General features: G+C 31.2%; 1 protein-coding gene across 1 annotated transcript in view; it reads left to right on the forward strand.

The window, feature by feature from the left end:
* The window catches only part of LOC130895291 (uncharacterized), a 113,950-nt gene extending 95,329 nt beyond the window's left edge, over positions 1-18,621 (forward strand). The window contains exons 2-3 of the mRNA XM_057802516.1: positions 6,584-6,782; positions 16,127-18,621. Of these exons, the coding sequence (XP_057658499.1) occupies positions 6,584-6,782; positions 16,127-16,506 (579 nt within the window). The 3' untranslated portion in view covers positions 16,507-18,621. The remainder of the gene's footprint in view (positions 1-6,583; positions 6,783-16,126) is intronic.
* Positions 18,622-20,369: the final 1,748 nt, after the last annotated feature.

Below are 20,369 nucleotides of genomic sequence, written 5' to 3' on the forward strand. Positions count from 1 at the left end.
AAAGTAATTGAACTAAAGAGTAAGAATAAGTTACAGGACAACATATTTGTTGTTAATGCAAGGATCTCGATATCACCAAACATAAACTTCAGTGTTGTTACTAAGGCCATACTCTGACAACCGAGTTTCCAATATATAGTCTCTATTTTGAAACACCTTTGTAAACTATTTGTTTGAATGAACTTAGAATGTGTCAATCAGTTTACACATATGAAAAGAAAATGGAATCGACATATCTTAATATCGCTACTTTAAATTCTTCCAGCCATTTTTATCAACTCTCCAAAATTCAGACTTATTCAATTTCGTTTGTTTCTTACTTACTCACTTACTCACTTAATCCATATGCGGTGTAAGACGTGGGGTTGAGTTTATTTGTTACATTTTCCATATCCTTTCCATTTCTATCTATCTTTTGGTTTTTTGTGGTAGTACCTCATGTGATTTATTTCCTCTGTTCTCAGACGCTTTGTTGATTTCGTCCATCCAGATCTTTGGTCTTCCACTGTTTGTCTGGCTTTGTTGATTATCTTCTATGTATTGATCGATTTCCTTGGTTATGTCATTGTTCCCCAGTGAAGAAATTTTTATCGCGTTACATAGTTTTCCAGCGTTTACTGTTCTTTCTGTTATTTCTCGTTCGAATTTTTCATTTCTATTTGTATATATCCTATTTTGATGTCGTGTGTCTTTGTTTCTGTGCTTATGATCATCTTTTTTGTTTTAACTATGCTTATGTTCTTACTGTATTTTATTATTATTCGGTGGAACAATTCGAGATTTTGGTTTAGTGTTTCTTCTTCCTCTGAATATATGACCATATCATTAGCGTAGCATATTTCTGTGTAACGTCGTCTATAATTGATTGCTCTACTTTATTTCTTTTATAGCATCATCGAAGCTATCGTGTATATTTCTTCATGAAGATAAATCTTCTTTTCCTTTAATTCTAATATATATTTATCATTATGTAGAATGGTGTGCAAGGTATGCTAATTTTCTATATCTTATCGCGGGAAGTATTTCAGTGCTTTTATTATGTTACGGTCTCGTCTTGTAAATAATATATATGTAGTATCTCCGCTTTGGCGCTCCTGGACCACAATAGTCTTCGTTTTTGTGCTTTGTAGACCGCACGGGTTTTTCGATTAAGCTTATAAATTTTAGTGTAATTATCGTGTTTCACAATTGAATATTTTTATTATTACGTTAAATGGCGGGCGAGGGAAAGAAGAGATTCGGAAGTTCTGGAAATAGAGGATCGGATAGTGCTAAGATAAAAACAATGCTTAAATCAGTAATGCGAAGGTTAAATGCGATTGAACAAAAGCAAAAGCGTTATGGTCGTTCAACAAACCATTCCTCGGAAGATTCACAAAACAGTAGCCGCTCGGATTATACAGGAATGGGTCCCACGTTACGTGAATGTCCACTTAAATGGATTAAAAGAGGAGGTTGGAGTCGAGCTCGTAAATAAATTTCTGCATCCTTAGAATTTAAAGGCGATTGTGTCTTCTCTAATTAACCCAGAAGTCAAAATAGCCGTACCAGGAAACACTCTTAAAAGAGATGCAAGGTTATCCAGCCTTCAAGTGCAAGTTGCGGCAGTAATCTCAGCCTTAACTCATTTTTTATCTGATTTCGCGAAAAATGATGGGAAGGAAGAGATCAAGTATATAGAGGCTACAAATGATGCATTTATGAATTTAATTGTTTACCATTCGGGTTGAGTTGCGCCCCCTTGATTTTTACAAAGATTTTAAGACCAGTTATATCTTATCTTAGGAGGCGTGGCTTTCTATCTGTTATATATTTAGATGATTTTCTACTTCTCGGAAGAACTTTCTCTACACAAGAAACTATAAAGGTCTTAGAACATTTAGGATTTATTATAAATTATAAAAAGGGCTCTTTCACCCCTAACCATGTTTGCCAATATCTGGGGTTTCGATTTAATTCTAATAATATGAATGTTTCATTACCGCAAGAAAAACGTATCAGATTACATAAGTTTTTTCAAAATTAAAAATTTGTACCATAAGAGAGTTTCCCTAAATTCATACAGATTGGCCACATCTCAAATAGCGGGGCAAAATTTCAGTCAAGATTTCAGACTTCAGCGTTTTTTCTATGGACTTTTTGGAAAAAGACCACCCAGTGCCAGGTACGAGAACATTTGGGATCCCCAAATAGTATTGTCCTACGTAATGACGCTTAAAACCGAAGATATTAGCCTAGAGTCTTTAAGCAAGAAGACTGCAGTTTTGTTAGCCCTGGCTACTAGCCGTCGAATACAAACTTCAACTTTATTAATATCAAGAACATTTCAATCCAACCTCATAAAATCATAATAAAAAATCAGAGCGTTTGAAAATATCTGCAACCTCTTTTGTTTCTACCTTTCCTTGATGATGATCCTCAATTATGTATAGCTAGAGCGCTTAAAATATATATTACCAAGACTGAAAATTTGAGAAACTCTTGTGATTGGCTTTTTGTCACTTTTAAAAAACCCCATTGAAAAGCATCTGCTTCTACTATCAGTCGGTGGATGAAGAACATGTTGGAAAAAAGTGGAGTGGATATGGCAATGCTTAAACCACAAAGTACAAGACATGCTTCCACCTCTTCAGCTTCTAGGGCCGGAGTCACTTTTGATAATATAAGATTAGCTGCGGGGTGGTCAAAGGATTCGAAAACATTCACTAATTTTTATAATCCCCCTATTATAGATAATTCTGAATTTGCGAAAACTGTACTAGCTTCTTAACTGTCAGTTTACGATTAAGTATTTAATTAGTTACCACGGTTAACCATATTGTTTAAAATTTTGAGTTTATCTGTTGTTGCAATAAACTTTAAACATCTACATATTTATTATTTACAAGACGAGACCGTAATATAATTAATAGATCAAACAAACTTACATTAAGTGATGTTCGATCTTGATTATATTAAGGTCTCGTTGAAGTAAATAAGTCCATTCCTCCCTTGCAACAATAACTTAACTTTAAAGTGACTGAAGTAATTGGAAGGTTTGGGGCGAGAGTTTGGGTTGTAATTGATAATAAAACCGATTTCTTTGAATATTGTGGTCCAGGAGCGCCGAAGCGGGGGTACTACATATTTATTATTTACTTCAACGAGACCGTAATATAATCAAGATCGAACAGGTTAGTTTGTTTCATCCATTAATTTCTTTGCCAAGGGTAATTATTTAGCGATATTTTTAATATTCCCTCATGCGAAATATTAAACGCTTTTATTCTATTAATTACTCTGATTTTCAGCGTCTATAACTAGGTGATCTTGAAAAGTATATATACACGCGGAACTACTTGCGAAAATTTTGGAATCTGGATTCAATATGAAGATAAAACTCGTAGAATGTACATGAAGCAGCTTTTGGGGTCGGAATACAAACCCAGGCTACTTAATTCAAACGAAACACTTATACATAAGGATGAAATCCGATGTCATGCGGAAACTAAGCGAAAAAACCACCTTCAAATATATCCGATAATCGAGATTAATTTGAGCGTTTGAGATAACCAGCATACAGATTTTTCACAAATATTTGGAAGCCAGAAATCGGATCATACATCAACTCAGTCTGTCGAAAACCAAGTTACTTATCCGTAATCTGTACTATCATAGATTTAGAGGCAATTGTAAAAGTACGTGTAAGACAATATATTTATCAAAAAATTCCAGAAAATTGAAATCAGGCAAAACGACAAATCATTTTACATAACACTTCCAACTTGTTACCGAATGACTTCTCCTTGTTGCCAATTAAACTGAATTGTCTCTTTTAAAAAAATAACAAACTAACAGATCAGATTATTTCATCTAAACAGTATCATTGTACCCATGAAAGTCATTGCGTTGGTTCAGTATGTTTCAACGAAAAAAAACTTTTGCCGTGGCTTTTACTCTTTTTTGTCGAGAAAATTCTAAATATTGTTCATATAATTTCATGAGCTGAAGATTTTTTGAGTGAGAAACAAAATTTTGTTTGTACAAAGCTCTTTTGCCCAGTTAATTAACGACTGTGCTTGTTCTCTAGGTATTTCCATTTGTAAACGTCCGCGTTCTGCTGAAGATATTAAGCTGCTAAAAAGTTTTCTGAATTTTAACTGGGTTTTTAATTAATGGAGAATAATTACCCAATCTCTAGCTTTAATTTCAGAGAATCCTTTCCACTTAGTAAAGGATAAAATTTGATCTCTAGCGTATTTCATTCGTATTGAAATAATAAAATGTAGGAAATAGTAGAAATTGGAGAGTAATAATAATGAGAAATCTTTTAAGCAGGAAGATTCTCTAATTCTATATATTCCCCATGGATGTTATCATTCGTACATTCAAACCAACACTTGATACGTGGGAGTGATATAATCATAATTAGCAATTTGTATATCAATACATTTTCGATTGAAAGCTGTGATGGAAGATGTTATTGATAACAGTATAAAACCTTACTGAAAAGTGCGTTAGTTTCTTAATATTGTCACACATTTTCGCTAAAACTTCATTTGCCCAGTAAATTTGCTTCGCTTTGGTGAAAGACGTCGTTTGCAGTATTGCATTGATGATTAAGTACATTTGAACCACTTCACGATTTATCATTAATTTGGTTTTCCGTCACGAAACGAAACGCCATAGTAAATCAACTACATGTTCTTTGCAAACATTTCTATATGGTAATAAAGTAGTGAAAATACTCCCGAGGAGATTGTTCATTTCAATTTTCAAAATGCATATACAGGTTATCTACAGTTTTAGAAAAGCGAAAGATCTGACAATAATACTATACACTCTAAAGATAATTGAATTAATTGTTCATTTTGAGTGATATGGATTCAGCTGTCTGTCACATATTCTAGTAACTATAATCCAATCTGTAGGTCCATATTACCTAGGCGTAGATTTCCTTCATTCAAATGTCAAGAATTATTAAGTTTGGTAAATATTTTATTCAACCAATATTGAGAATTGACAAATGCTTTTGATCAATATGTCAAGTGATTTCCCTGGTATAGCTATTAATATTATAAATTTGATATCAACTACTCCGTTATAACAAAGAACAACGTTTTTTGAATAATTTTGCTAATATTTATTTTTTAAAAAAATATAGCTTTTACTTTAAAAACAATATATTCAAAGATTTGCGATCATATCAAACATTATGAAACTCGGTATTCAAGACAAATTTTACCTGAAGTAGCCAATCAAGCACAAATAGACTGAAAACTCAACGGGGTTGGTCTCAAGTGAAAGCTTTGATCAGTCGTTAGAGGTACACCTTTCCCGTTTCAATAGAAGCTTGTTAAACATGATACAGCCCGAGGTCTATTAGGCTCTGCAAAAGCTTATCATACTTGGCTACTTAATGAACTGTTGTGTGAAGTCGTCGATGCCTCTTAACCACGTAGAACACCACCTTTTGTGTATTTCGAAGATGTTTTTAACCCAGATTTACAGATGTCTTTCTTTTGCAAAGGTCGGCTTTTTATTTTACGTGGGTAATATGCACAAATTGGAAATCTTCAGTGTATATTCTCTCTTTAATTTTTTATTCTAATTTTATTTCTAGTTCAATGTCAAATTATGTGAATTGAATACATACGCTCCCTCATCTTATTATACAATGTGCAACTAGTTAGAAATTGTGATTATTATGAATTATAGCAAAAATATATTCTACGTAATTTAATCAACTCATTGAGTCATTATACAATCTATTTTAAATTGATATAAATAGCAGAGCGTAAGAGATACAGAGGCGATGTAAAAAAGTAATTAAGAACACATTACAATGTTTTGAATTAATTACAACAAAAAAAATATACTTATTTTATACATATCTTCTTTCTTTCAGAAAAAACTTTTAGTCTGAAATATTTCATTGGTAATCACCATTCATATTTATCAAAAACTATGGAGTATGGTTTTATGTTAATATTACAATAGAGTTACTAAACTATGTCCTCGACTCGTATAGATTCCTATATCCCATTAAATTCTAATAAACTTCTTATTGTCATGTATAGGTGTTTTTAATGTTTAGTAAGTATATCATAAGGACTTTCGAGAAATATTATCGGGTTATAGCGATCATGTTCTGAAATTGTAGAAATTAACTGAGATCACGTTTACCGTTGTTCCCAAACTGATTGAGTTAATCGGGTCGGATTCATTGGATATAGTCCTTTAGACCAGTGGGTAAACGCGATCAGCTGACGAGTTATTTCATTTATTTAGGGTATTATAAGAAATACAAATTATGCGAGATGTCTATGCAGCCCTCAAAAATACAAAACACTTCAAGGATTCCTATTTTTTACCAGATAAATAATAATAGTGCCAATTCGTTCAACTGTGAGTCAAATAACTTAATTCATAGCCTAGATATGCCTACAAAAGGAGCTATCTCTCAAACATGATAAAGTACCACCAAAATACAATATCATACATGAATCATGGGTCAACAAACTGCAACTTGTGTAACATGTGATAAATTTATTAATGTGTGTTATACATTGATGTATACATATAATATGACGATTTTTTACAGGAAGCATACCGGCGATGGGTATGCAGTTCCCTGGTGCCTCATTACACACGTTCTGGCGAGCGTATGCGACCGTGCCTGCGTGTGTGTCAAAACGTCGAACAACAGTGTCCGTACCTACTGCCGGATCAAACTGTGTCTCCTGGAGAGGCGGCCCACCCGACACCACAATATGCCGGAGAACCGACCTTTCTCTGCCTTGGTATGTATAAAATCCAAGCCAATAAATGTATTTGTCAAATTTTCTTGAAGTATCGGCAGGAATACCTGGACAAGTATGAAATCATTTTCAACAATCTACCTTATATAGGATTTTAGCAAATTCACGTACGAAAGATTTTTTCAACGATCTATGTAAAGAAATAAATTCATGGCTCGATTATTTTGTGAATCCTCTTTCATAAATAATATGTTTGCTATATACTTACTCTATTTTTAATAACTTATATCTGAATCCATATAAAATTATAACTATGTTAATCATCGTTTAAAAAATGGATTTAATGAAAAAGGAACAATATTTCTCTGATGTACTGATATTTTCCAGATAGAAATATACTTTGTATATTTTTTCGAATTATATGCCACAACTGACACGAAAGGTGATAAGGCAGAAAAAGCAGAAAAAAATACGTAATATCAAAAATTTGGAAAAATATTTATGAAATAAAAAACTGAATGAATACAACATGAACAGTGAGATAAGCTACGAAAAGGATCTGGGAAATTATACTAAGGAAACAGAAAGTTATAACTATTTTATAAACTAAAAAAAACTAGAAAGAGCAAAAGACTAATGCTTGAAAATTAAAGAATATATAGTCAAATTATTAATTGAAGAAAAAAAGGTCCGAAATGGAACAAAATTCGGAAAAGTAGTCCAGAAAATCTAGGAAACAAAGTAGGAAGTATATTATTTGAAATAATTAATATATTGTGGATAAAGAAAGACACTTTCAAGTCATTGGATAGAAATAGTCCGATACCGTGGTCTCAATCTGTCTACTCTACGCAACAAATCACCACTTTTATTAGTTGATTCCAAGGCCAAAAAATATTTTTTTCGGTGCTTAAGCAAAATATTAATCTCCATATAGAAAAAAAATCTCACCAAATTTGAGCTTTTAATATCAATTTTAAGTACTTTCAATTTAAGAACAGTTTTTGAGAAGATTTTTTCTCTTATTGGTGAACCAGTGCGAGTTACACAAAAAAAACTCTAAAGCGATTTCGAAGAGCATAAAATCCCTCGAAAGGTCCATCAAAGTGATTTGCATTATTGTGAAAAGTGAGTAAGTAAGAAAATTTTTACATGCATTTTAAAGGGTAAAACTTTATATTTAAATGTAAGTACTTAAAATCCATATTGAGAGTTCAAACTATATTTTCTATATATGCATTAATATTTTGCTGGAGCAAATGAATAACCCTAATATTTATATGTATAGATTCCATTTCTATGATATATGAGGTGTGTCAAATATATCGAAATATAGGATTCCTACTATTCACCTCTTAAAATTTAATATTTCGAAAATATAAACTGCAGTACCTAAAAGAAGAGAACAACTACTTTTCCGGCTAATGCCTCGACGAATGTTGAGATATATCTCATCTGAAGACCGTGATGTTCATAGCCTTTTTGACGATATCAATATTCCTAATGGGCCACAAGTCTCCCCCCAAGCTGCTGCGAAGGGTTGTGATCTCTAACTCGTCAGAGTGTTGTAGCGGCCTCTCCTTTGGAATGGACTCTGAGCTAAGAACGGCGTCGGAAAGAGTTTCTGCTTGATTCCTGTGGTTGGACATTCCCAAGAGAATTGATATCAACGCCAACAATAGCTAGATTTTAATTGACTAATTGTTCGCAGTTAGAAGTGAATATGGTACCGAACAACGTTGCTGGAGAATTTTTAACTACAGGAATCAAATATTAGCGCTCTCTGTTTCTGTTTATTATACCACACTGATGAGACGTATTAACGTCGAAACTAGTCAGTGGTTACAACTCATTCCTCGCAGTTGCGACCCATCAGGGATGATATCGACAAAAAGGTCGATAGAAATCACGTTCCTTATATGGGATGTAATTCAATAATCGTGGCGTAGCCTTTGGAACTAACGACTAAATAAGAAAGGGCAAAAAAAACCAAAGTCTGAGAAATTCAATTTCTGGCTTTAACCATTCTTCTAAGAAGCTTGGCGTACATCGATGAGTCAGTTTCACAATTTTTCAGTTGTTTTTTTTTTAGTAAAGATTCTCCTAATACATAACAAAAATTATTCATACATCAAGTAAGTTAGTTAGTCACCTACTCTTTTGAGAAAAACACAAATTTCTATGTTTTTTATCGGCTACCAGTACGACATAAATCAAGTTTTTTAACTCAAAACTGCTGCACTATTCACAATTGTTAGATATTTAGAATGTCTTGAAAGAAATCTAGATATTATAATCTGGTCTGGATTGATACTAGTACATAATTTCGTTTTAGGTCCTTAAAGAGTCCAAAATTTTAAAATACAGTTGATTTCGTTTCAGCTCATATATGTAAATTCTTGTAAAATAACAAAGAGCTCAGACCAGAAGATAGATGTTTATTAAAGATGAATTTTTGATTACTTGACACTAACGCAGCTCCAGTTCCCATTTCCAATTTTGACATATCTGCCAATCTTTGGATATAACTTTTGTAAATATAAATATAAGTATAGTATATTGGTTGAAGTATCTGACTTCCTACAGAACGAAATGCGGAGACTGGAAGAGTAGTAAGCTCTTTCTAGATTTTCCAAATACTATTTTGTGTTATATGTCGATAAAAGCTATCTGCATTTTTATTGATTCATGGACTCTTTGAACAGATGATATTCTCTTCTAAATCGAAGTGACGGCTCTCCAGAAATGCTTTCTCTCATTGGCTAATATTTTGAAAAGCAATAAAAATATTCTTGATTGACATTTGTTTGCTCCCACATTTTTCTATTCACACAAAACAAATCGTAATCCAATAAATATCGAGCAGACGCTTGTATTTTCTTAACTGTATGTACATGTACACATTACAAAGATCTGTATTTGTTTCTGTATTGTACGTATTGTTTAAAATTATATGTATGAATCATAAATGAGTTCATATAAAATTTATAAAAATTTTAAGAATTAAGTGCACGAGGGAAAAAGTTAATTCCAATGCATGTCTTGGTGGTTTTTCTATAACGAAACAAACTTGACACCGGAAAACAAAATTCCATATAAGGTATCAAATTTAACGTAAATTTAACATCCGTTTCTGCCAATAGAAACCGACTTCATGCCGTAGAGGTGTTACGTAGATCGTAAATTATTGATTGAAAAGTCCAGATTCCGCCCTATTTGTTGCCTGTCGACGTGTTATAGTATAGAGAACAGAAAACAAAAGATTCACGCAATGATATATATGACCAGAGATGCGTATGGTGGTGGACTAGTATTGGTATCGCGTGGCATTAATATGGAGGATTGAACTGTTATGGTAATCATTGATGCTGGACCGCGTATCGCAAGAATAGTTCAAAATAAATTTGAAGAGATCGAAGCTATGGTATGGACATCTAACAGCCCTCACCTCAATCCATTAGAACCTTTTTAGGAGTTACCGAAAGTCGGTTACGAGCTTTATTACTCCTCACAAATTAAAAGAGTTATCTCAAAGACTCATAGCAATATTGAATGCTCTTGAATAAAGTAAAATCAGAAATGCGATTCGTAGCATACCCATGCGCTGTCAAGATGTAATTGATTGTTTTGTTTTTTCACATATACATAATATTTTCTTCCAATTCACTCCGATATTTATATTTTTTAAGATTTAAAAATCAAAAATATGCGTTGAGTTTGCCGTGAACTGTATTTACTTTAATTAGGCATTCCTCCTCGATTAAAAATGGTGAAGTAGATTTTTGCTTCAACGGTTCATTTAAATTACATCCATAAGAAAAGTTTGATGTAAACTATTTGCTATTATATTAAAAAAAAATCCTTTTCCATTACCCAAATTATCTATATATCAGTCAAGCTTCAATTCAAACGAACGTGATTTTCACATTAAAAATTATATTCACATTTGAAGAATTGAAGACAAGATTAGTAACATTTAAAAAGTGCGTAATGAAGTTTTGATAAATTGAGTAACATAAACCATTGTAAATAATCAAAATGTGATATATTTTCCATATTCAAATTTCTTTTATTATACAAAATGAATTTATTTTTATTAATGCCCGAAATGTCAGAAATACTACATTTTTTTGATTAAGTATATCAATCAAAAAATGAAGTGAATGCAATTAAGAATTATTCAACGAAAATGAATTTAAATATAGTTCTTGAATTCCGCAAAAATTGCATTCAGAACCTTATTGACAAAGCATAATAATGTCTTTAACTGTGATTAAAAAATCAAGAGGGCTCAATTCTACCCAGCAAATTCATCATTGTTTGATTCGTGTAACTTGACAGGCTTAATAGTTGTTAGCTTTTAGCAAGTTCAATGCATATCGAATTCATAACTTGTGACAATGACAAATCTATAGAACAACAATTGAAAACTTCGAAACGAATTATTAAACAATATAAAACTTCGAAATAACCAACAATGGTCTTGAAAAGAGCTAATTTTTACCTATAAATCATTCCACCTAAAACTTGCAATTCTGCTATCACATGTATAAATAAATTTTTGTATGAAATGTATATATGAAAACCGATTTTTTCAACAGTATTCTTAACTATTTTTTATTGCAGCAATATTTCTTGTTTTTTAAGTGTACAGTATATTTTTCATTTGATATATAATATTTCATCTGCTCACATCATACGGTCCTGCATCTAATGTGAGAAGTATACAGTTAAATCGTGGAAGTGATAGAACAAAATTGAGAATAAAGTAATAATCTAGAATTATCAGAAAGCTCAAAAATATCTTGTGTAAGTGCAAGTTATCATATATTACTGGTGAGTAATTCCGAAACATTAATATAAGAGAAAACTAGATATAAAACAAATCAAATTAATATCAACAAAAAATCGATAAACAAATGTCGTTAAAAATCAATAAAAATAGAAATCCGAAATGATAAAAATATAGACCCGGATTAAATCCAAATAGAATAGCAAAATGAATCCACAATAACGTAGCTAGAAGAGTTTTACCAACCCGGGTAAGTATTGGGGGCTGAATTGAGTAGGTGCCTAGCGAAACTGAACGGGACAAAATAAAAGAAAATGAATGATAAAAATGAAAAGGACGATATGGAAACAATTAAAGGAATGTTCTTACAGATAAAAGGTAGTCTCAAGAGAAATGAGGCGCAATAATATAATAATTCAAGGAATCGAAGATAGGGAGAATGAAAGTAAACAGAAAATAAAATAAAAGATCCAATTCATAATAGGTAAAATAGAGGTAGAAATCGACCTGGAAGCTGATTAAGTTGATTTAGTAGAATACTACAGTATAGGAGCATTTAAAATAAACAAAAAGAGACCAATTATAGTTAAAATCAAAATATGCAACAAAAAATTACAAGAACAAATGTACAAGAAAAATTAAAGAGAAAAATGAAGGTGGATTGAAATGGCTAAGAACTATGAAACAATAGGATTATAATATATACAAGAAATTAAGAGAAGAGAGCACCAAGTTAATAAAGACAAAGAGAATAAAATAACTAAATGATGGTATGGACAACTTAGAAAATGACAATAAAAATAATGTAAAATTATATCAATTTATAAAGAAACAAAATAGAAAACGAAATACAACAAATAGTAATGAAAGAGAATGGAGTCAGTATTTCAAAGAATTATTAACGGAAGAAAACAGTGAATACGAAGAAGATGATATAAGTGACAATGGTACCATATTAGGGAATGAAGAAAAGCCGACGGAAGCAGAATGTAATGATATGATAGACAAATTGAAACACAATAATACAGGAGGACCAAACGAAATAGTGAATGAACTAATAAAATATGGCGGAGAGAAACTAAGGTACAAGATATTCAAGATCATAGAAAGAGTATGGGAAACAGAAACAATGCCAAGAGAGTGGTCTACTGGATTTATTATACCAATACTGAAGGGAAAAAATCCCAACGTAGTAGTAATTAAAGAGGTATTAGTTTACTTCGACAGTCTGAAAAGTAGGACGATTATAAAGTATATGGAAAAACTACAAGTACCCCAAAAGTTGATACGATTGGTGAAAATGACAATTCTAAATTCTAAAGCAAGGGTAATAACAAAAAACGGACCAGCTGAGGAATTTGAAATACATGCTGGGGTAAGACAGGGTGACGGACTCTCAGCGGTATTGTTTAACATTGCAGTTGAAGGCATAATAAGAGAATGTAATATCAATGGAAGTATCATTAATAAATCAATACAAGTGATAGCATATGCTGATGATTTGACACTAATAGCAAGGGACCGAAAGAGTCTAGAGAACACATTAGAGAAAATTGTAAGAGAATTAGGAAAAGGAGGATTGAAAATAAATCAGAAGAAGACAAAATATATGGAAATTGAAAGAAAGAAGGAAATTCGCAAACAGTGAACATAAATGACCTCATATTTGAAGTAGTCGACAGCTAGGACTGCGATAAGACCAGTAGTTACATACGCCGCTGAAACAATGAGGCTGACAAATATAGACAAAGAACAACTAAGAATATATGAGAGGAGAATAATTAGGAAAATTCATGGACTAGTGAAAGTTGGAAATGACTATAGAAGACTAATGATAGAATGACAAGAAAAATCACAAAATGGAGACCGAGAAAAAAAGATTGCCTGGTAGACCAAAAAATAGATGGGAAGATCAGATTGTGCAATATATGGAAAATCTGGGAGTACGTGACTGGAACAAACAGATGCAGGACAGAGAAAAATAGAGAACAATAGTCGAAGCTGCAAAAATATGTGATAAACATAGAGAGAAGAATGTATAGTCTTGTATATATATCTTCAATTTTTTTATTTCTTAGACCTTTTGATATATTAAGGTATCTGAATATTCTTGATTTTAAGTCTTTATCAAAATAGTCGAAAAGTCGAAATGTCAAAATTTATCTTTCTTTTAAAAACTATAAAAAAACTAATTTTAAAACTGAAGACACCTAAAATCAAGAACATTTAGATGCATTAAAATATATTTCTTTTGCTAATTCCACCAGTTTAAGAGAAATTGATGCTTGTGGATCATTTCTTGTTACCATTTGAACCTTTTTGTTTTTGTTGAATATATAATCATTGTGCTCAATGGAAGTGCTGTTTTTTCTAGAGTAACTTATATCTTCGAGTAGACGATCTTTGGTTTGGTGTTATTTTGTTGTTTTTGTTTTTTGTAGAATACTGGAGAGTTCATTATTTATTCGGCCTCTAGATAATCTCATAAGTTGATAGTTTGTTTGAAGATATAGGAGAAAGAATAGGACAATAAGTGTAAAAATAATGTAAATCCCAATTTTCAAGAGATGTCAAAGCTAGGATTATACGGTAAAGGAATTGAACACAGAATTAGTAGTTCTCGTTCTGGAGGTGTAATAAATACAAGTGATAAAAAAGTTGGATTACGTATATGGGTGCTCAAATATCTCTTATGAGATAAAATAACAGACATGATCCACAGTCAATCTCAATTACTTGCCAATCAAATGGACATGTGGGGATTGAGGGCTCGTTTATTTTATACTCATATACGAACACCGTTTGTTTTTGGAAAAATTTCATGAATGGGATTGAAAATATTTGCGTCCCTACACAAAAGTGTGCCTAGTAATATTTCCAAATGATCAATTTGTGATGAGCTATATGTTACGAGTCACAATGCCCTATCAGAATCGTAACCTTCAGCTGAACTGTAGGTAAAAAAATATATTGGGATCTTCATTCTGTAGCTTTAACTAGTTTAATGGGTTCCTCATCCTCATAACCGAATTCAATAATTTTTCAACACAGTTGATTTAAAAATCTCTGGTCTGGTTCTGTCTCAGTTTTTGTTCACTTTTCTCACGTTTCAGTCCCGCTAATTCTACCTATCACAAATTAAAAGCGCTCCGAAACATGGCGTCTGTTCCAGAACGTGTTGAGTTTGTAGTGTATGTACCAGCAAACGATTCCGATAGGGTTTTACAACAGTTGCACAACATTCTCGTCCGCTGAACGCGACCTTTGTCAATAAACTAATTCAAAATGTTTCAATGCATTCAAATCGTTTCGCGAATCTCATTCAAAGTATGAATAAATCTAATTCATATTTCAAATATTGGCTTTATATTGAAATTCTAAGGGAAAATATCCAGTCAATTACCTTTAACAGTTTACACAAATCGCTAAAAAAAGGCTTCAATCACCTTAATCAGTTAGTATTTTGATGAGCGTTAATTTTGAAAATATTAAAATGACTAAATACATGTACTTAATTTTGCCTTATCCCGTTAAACAATGGATGGGAGAAAGCCAGCCTACAAACCACCTCATTTATAGACGTTGTTTTGAGGTAGCTGTATGAATTATCTCCAAATAATTTAGTATACGTGCCTTTAATAAATTTCAAATTTAACATGATTTTATGAGCAAGTCATATTGAAATTTCAAGTTCAGTCCCACAGTTAATGTCAATTTTATTACAACAAATAAAATTATCGTATCCATCTAAATATAGGTGATCTGTGAGCCAACTGTTTGAGCCCCCTAATTTACACTCACAACGTACCTACCGTCTATATTAGGAATGGTAATTGGGCTGTAAATAGATTGGAGTAGTTGATGAATTTTTAAATTTTTGAAAGATCTGCCACAATACAAAACTTATTATATATACTTATTGTTATAATATAAAAAGGGTGTTGAAAATGGTATAGAAGTATATAACATAAGAGATGGTCGGTCTCCACAATTTGTAGCAATTTTGAATAATACTAACACATGATTGTTATTGTTTTTGCTTTTTAAAATGAAAACTCAATTACTCAAGAAGAGCGTATCATCCAACTATTGGACGTTTATAAATATAAATGGAGTTATAAAACGTAACTAGCCATAAACTAGCCAACGGAAAAATAAAATACAATTCTTATTTTCTCGTTTATTTCTATCCATAATACTTAAACAACATATTGAAAATTGTAGTATGAGCAACTAAAAGTTCATTAAGGTATTTTCAACAATGAGGGCTCAATTTAAATACACTGTGGCGACCTTGCCATATGACCAAGCATAGTCTTAACAAGTTATGATATATTTAAATGTATAAAATAAACATATAAACATATAGAGTTTTCCGTTATATGAATATGATTAAAATTAGTTATCTATCTATTTATCCAAACCCAAAGCCAGATGAATCCAATATCTCATTTCTACTCTAGTAATATTTACCTATTATTTGGAATTAAACTTCAAATAGAATATTCGAATATATTATTAAACGAGGAAACTTTTATGCTTGTTTATTGAAATTAAAATCTATATGAAATATCTAATATAACATATTTTACAGATCCTAATATTCCTGAAACCGGCGAACAGAGACTGAAATCTTCTCGAGGGGAAGAAGACTGTTGTTACAGCTACTGCTTATCAGCGGGCAGGGGTACAGAGAAGCAGCAACTTCAAGCAGAAGACATCAAAAGAGATAACGGACGACGACACAGAGACATCCTAAACGTTTGCGAGCACTGTCCAGGGCGGCCTCCAAACTCTTCGAACCCCTATAAAGGGGGCTCCTCCCCACGGACATTTAACAAAGTGTTTCTGCTATGGACAGCATGGATAACATTTTTACAGACAGAAAGACTTGTTTCTTTGTTGGTTATGTGCGAATACGGTATTCGGACGATGATCTACTTCTCGAGAGTATGGAGACATTCGTGCTCATAGAATTTGTAGAAGTTTTAGGAGATATGTGTTCTAATACTGGAGGGCTCAAACAGGTCTGTCTGTGGTCATGCATGTTGCTCAATTTTTCCAGTAACACACCCTACGATCTACGGTGGCTGGTTTAGACGATATGCTTCCTAGATCCATTGCTTGAATTAGAAATATTTTAAAATGAAAAATGGTACCGTTTATTACATTATTTAAGACAGCTATGAAGGTTGTGAAGTCTGAATTGGTTAGATTTTAACAACGGTTTTTTCTTTATGTCAATCTGAACATTCCATTTATAATATTTTTTATTATTTGCATGCAATATTCGGTAAGTGTTTGAAGAAAAGTCTTTTATGGTATTGTCTTCTTTGATGACAGATTAATATGTAGTATTTTGCTGTTGATGATAGAAAAACAAATATTAAATAGTCAATTTAGAAGGTTCCAAAGTACTTACCGATTGTTGCCGTTCTAATTAAAGGAGATATTTTCTTAGCTTCGAGACATGTTTAGAAGTTTGTTATAAAAATGTCTATCAAAAAAATGTAAATATGGCTGTATGAAATATTTTAAAAACTAAACATCCCAACTACATATCTGAAATAAGTCTCATAATTCATTTACCACAAGTTTAAAATTATATTTTATGGGATTGAGCAATGGATCTAGGAGTAGTTTAAAGATTATGATATTGCAATAATCGTAATAGGATAATTAAATTTACTTTTATCGTAAAAAAGTGTTCAAATGAAATAAAACGTATAGTTTTAACCAGATACTTTTAATAACCGTACGTATATCTATACATTGAGATGAAAATTTAAATTATCGTCGACAGGATAATTTTATGTAAAAGGGTATGCCATATTTTTAACATGAAGAATAACGAATGAACTGTTAACTTTTTAAAAATAAATGCTGTTCTGATCCTAAACAATTTACAAAAATTTATTTTAAAACAAAAAAAAATTTCTATAATAATGATTATTTGTTCAGGATCAGGCAGATCTGCAAAGTGAAATGCCTTAATAAAAAATGATTGCATTGAAATCTGTAGTTTTCCAATGAGATGAAATATATGGAGATCGGCAAAAGAAAATTTTTAATTTGATATAGAGCAAAATACTTTCTACTACCATTGTTATCAGTGCTTCAGTTGACATAGATACAAAATGTTTCAAATACTACATTTGATGTTTTATCAGAAACATAAATGCATAAAATTTCACATGCTTTAATTATTCTGAGGTGTGCTACAAGAATTTATGTTCCCGAGTTTTTATGGTTTTGTAACATTGGAATATTACGGAAATTTTGCAATAATAAGGTTGTTCGTATTTATACAGAAATGTAAAATATAATAAATAGGTATTCTCTTCACTATACCAACCTGTCGATATATCCTTTGAAAAAATAAGAATATCATTCAATAAAATATAAAATGCGCACAATACATTTTCATTAATTTCTAAGATTTCACTGTGTGTACTTAACTCGTTTTATATTTTTGTATAAAACGTTCTTTCTATTACAAATTGTTGTTAAATATGTAATTAAACATTATATCTATGTGATTTAAAAAATCCACACGACCATTTTATACTAGCAATGCATTACGAAAAATAGAATGGATGATTTTCACTATTGAGTTTAAAATTTATCGTTTTGTAGCCGATGCTTTACAGACTAACGTATATTTATAATTAATATCATCTGATAATAAAGTAAACCTAATAATCTAGTGAGTATGTAAATACAACCTTTCAAAACACGTCTACATTATATATGTGAATAAACAACATATTACCAAAGCAAAGGTACAACGAGATTAGTATAATTAAGTAGATAGAATATTTTTAGATATTGTTAAAGTATATATTGAAAATGCCGCAATAAATCTGTCTCACTTGAGAGAAACGAAAACTGTTTATATACACCACTTTATACTGAATTATTCCGAAAACAATAAATATAAATTTTGATGATCCTCTGTTGTTATGGAAAATTGCATCAATAATGGATAGGAATACAGTTATATAATGTTTGATCGGAGTAGTACAAATAGGTATTTTCCAATAATTATTTGACTAGCTCTATAAAAAGGAGGTTATAAATCAAAAACAATAGAGAAATATGTAAGTAAAAAAACAAGCATTACTTAAAACCTAAGAATCTGCATTGGAAACTATAAATCTATAGTTTTCCACGAAACGATGAACAACCACATATAAGAAATGTGTTCAAAGCCCCAAGAATATTGTCTACCTCATTATTTATTTATTTATTCATTAACTATAATACATGTTACAGACTTAGTAGAAATATGTTATGTACTATGGTACTTTTCTATTTAAACTTCTCTCAGTACTACTAAGACAGGCGTAGTTCAAATTAACAATCTATATATCCATAATTCTCAAGAAATCCATAGTCAATAAAGTATACTAATACCACTCGTTGAAACTTTATCATATACGTATAGGATTAAATCCAAATTTCTCCTAATTTACCTCAACCTCTTTTCTTTCCTTCTAGAAACCCTTGTCACATGTTTTAATTCTTCCGACTGATTTTCTATAGCTATTTTCCTCATAGTATGAGATTTTTGGAAACTATTATGAAAAAATAAGAGTATACATTACATTATTCACAGAAAATATGATTATATCTGATTGATGAACTTTCACATTCATATTGATTTTCTACATTTTGAGGAATTAATGAAGTAAAGGAATAAACTTTTTTTTACTTATATTTCAGTTCAAGACACCCTTCTATTTTTTCAGCGAGGCGCCGTAACAATTCTCTTCCCTTCGGCTACTATTAATATTTTATATATTCAACGAAATTTTTTCATAATTTTAGTATAGATACAAAAATAAAGTTGATCACATAAAAAAGTATTGATTCTGTAAGGTTAAAAAACAAAAAATGAATCTGCGTGAAAAAAATTTTTTCTTTTCGGCATTTTTAATAACGTATTTGTTCAATCTCTAATAAAATTGTACATTAAGAGAAATCCAGATTAAATAAATATAAATAGATAAATTAAGTGAAAATCATCTATGTGTTTAGCACCGGGGTTTTTGATTCCATGCTACGCAGACAGATCTAGTTGGTTACTTGGTATTCTTTTTAGAAAAAAATATAATATTTAAGCACATAGAATTTGTCTAGGACTGCATTTGATGTGGAGTCAGCGAAATACCGACATTTTTGTCAATTATTCGGTATTTTTGTATGACTGATAGGCAGAAAAAAAGTTTTCGTATACCAATTGTATTGGAAAATCTAGAAAGGAGTTTGGTATTAACTGACTCTCATTTTTTAAAATGGCTGTTGCAAAAGTATAAAATTTTACTATAAAATTGTTAATGTTAAATTTTTTATTGAGTTTTAATTTGATACCAGTGAGTATGTTTGCCATATATGCGATGAGAGATCTTATGAAAATTCAATGAATACATCCGGTTGATGCCAAAGATCTGAATCGGTCCAGTTTTTTCAAATCATTACTTGAAAATAAGCTAAATTACAAGTCGCACTTTTTGCCAAGAGCAATAATAATTGGAGAGTTATGTTTTTTAGAAAACTTTTTTTTATTGTAAGTACTTCTTCTATTATTAAATATAGAATAAACAAGAAGGCAGTAATTTTGTTATTTCTTTTATCTCAAACAACTAATGAAATATCATATATTATAGACAAATCAATGGAGCATGAAAAAACAACCAATACCTTTTTTTAATATGTTTTATCGTATATTGATTAAGAGATAACAGAAATATGTTAAACAAAGCTTATCAAATTTTAGACAAAACATCTTTCAAAGCATCTAAGTCTGCTTGTTCATAATTCAATTTTGACATCTG

Source organism: Diorhabda carinulata, chromosome 1 (genome assembly GCF_026250575.1).
Source record: "Diorhabda carinulata isolate Delta chromosome 1, icDioCari1.1, whole genome shotgun sequence".
NCBI classification, from domain to species: Eukaryota; Metazoa; Arthropoda; class Insecta; order Coleoptera; family Chrysomelidae; genus Diorhabda; species Diorhabda carinulata.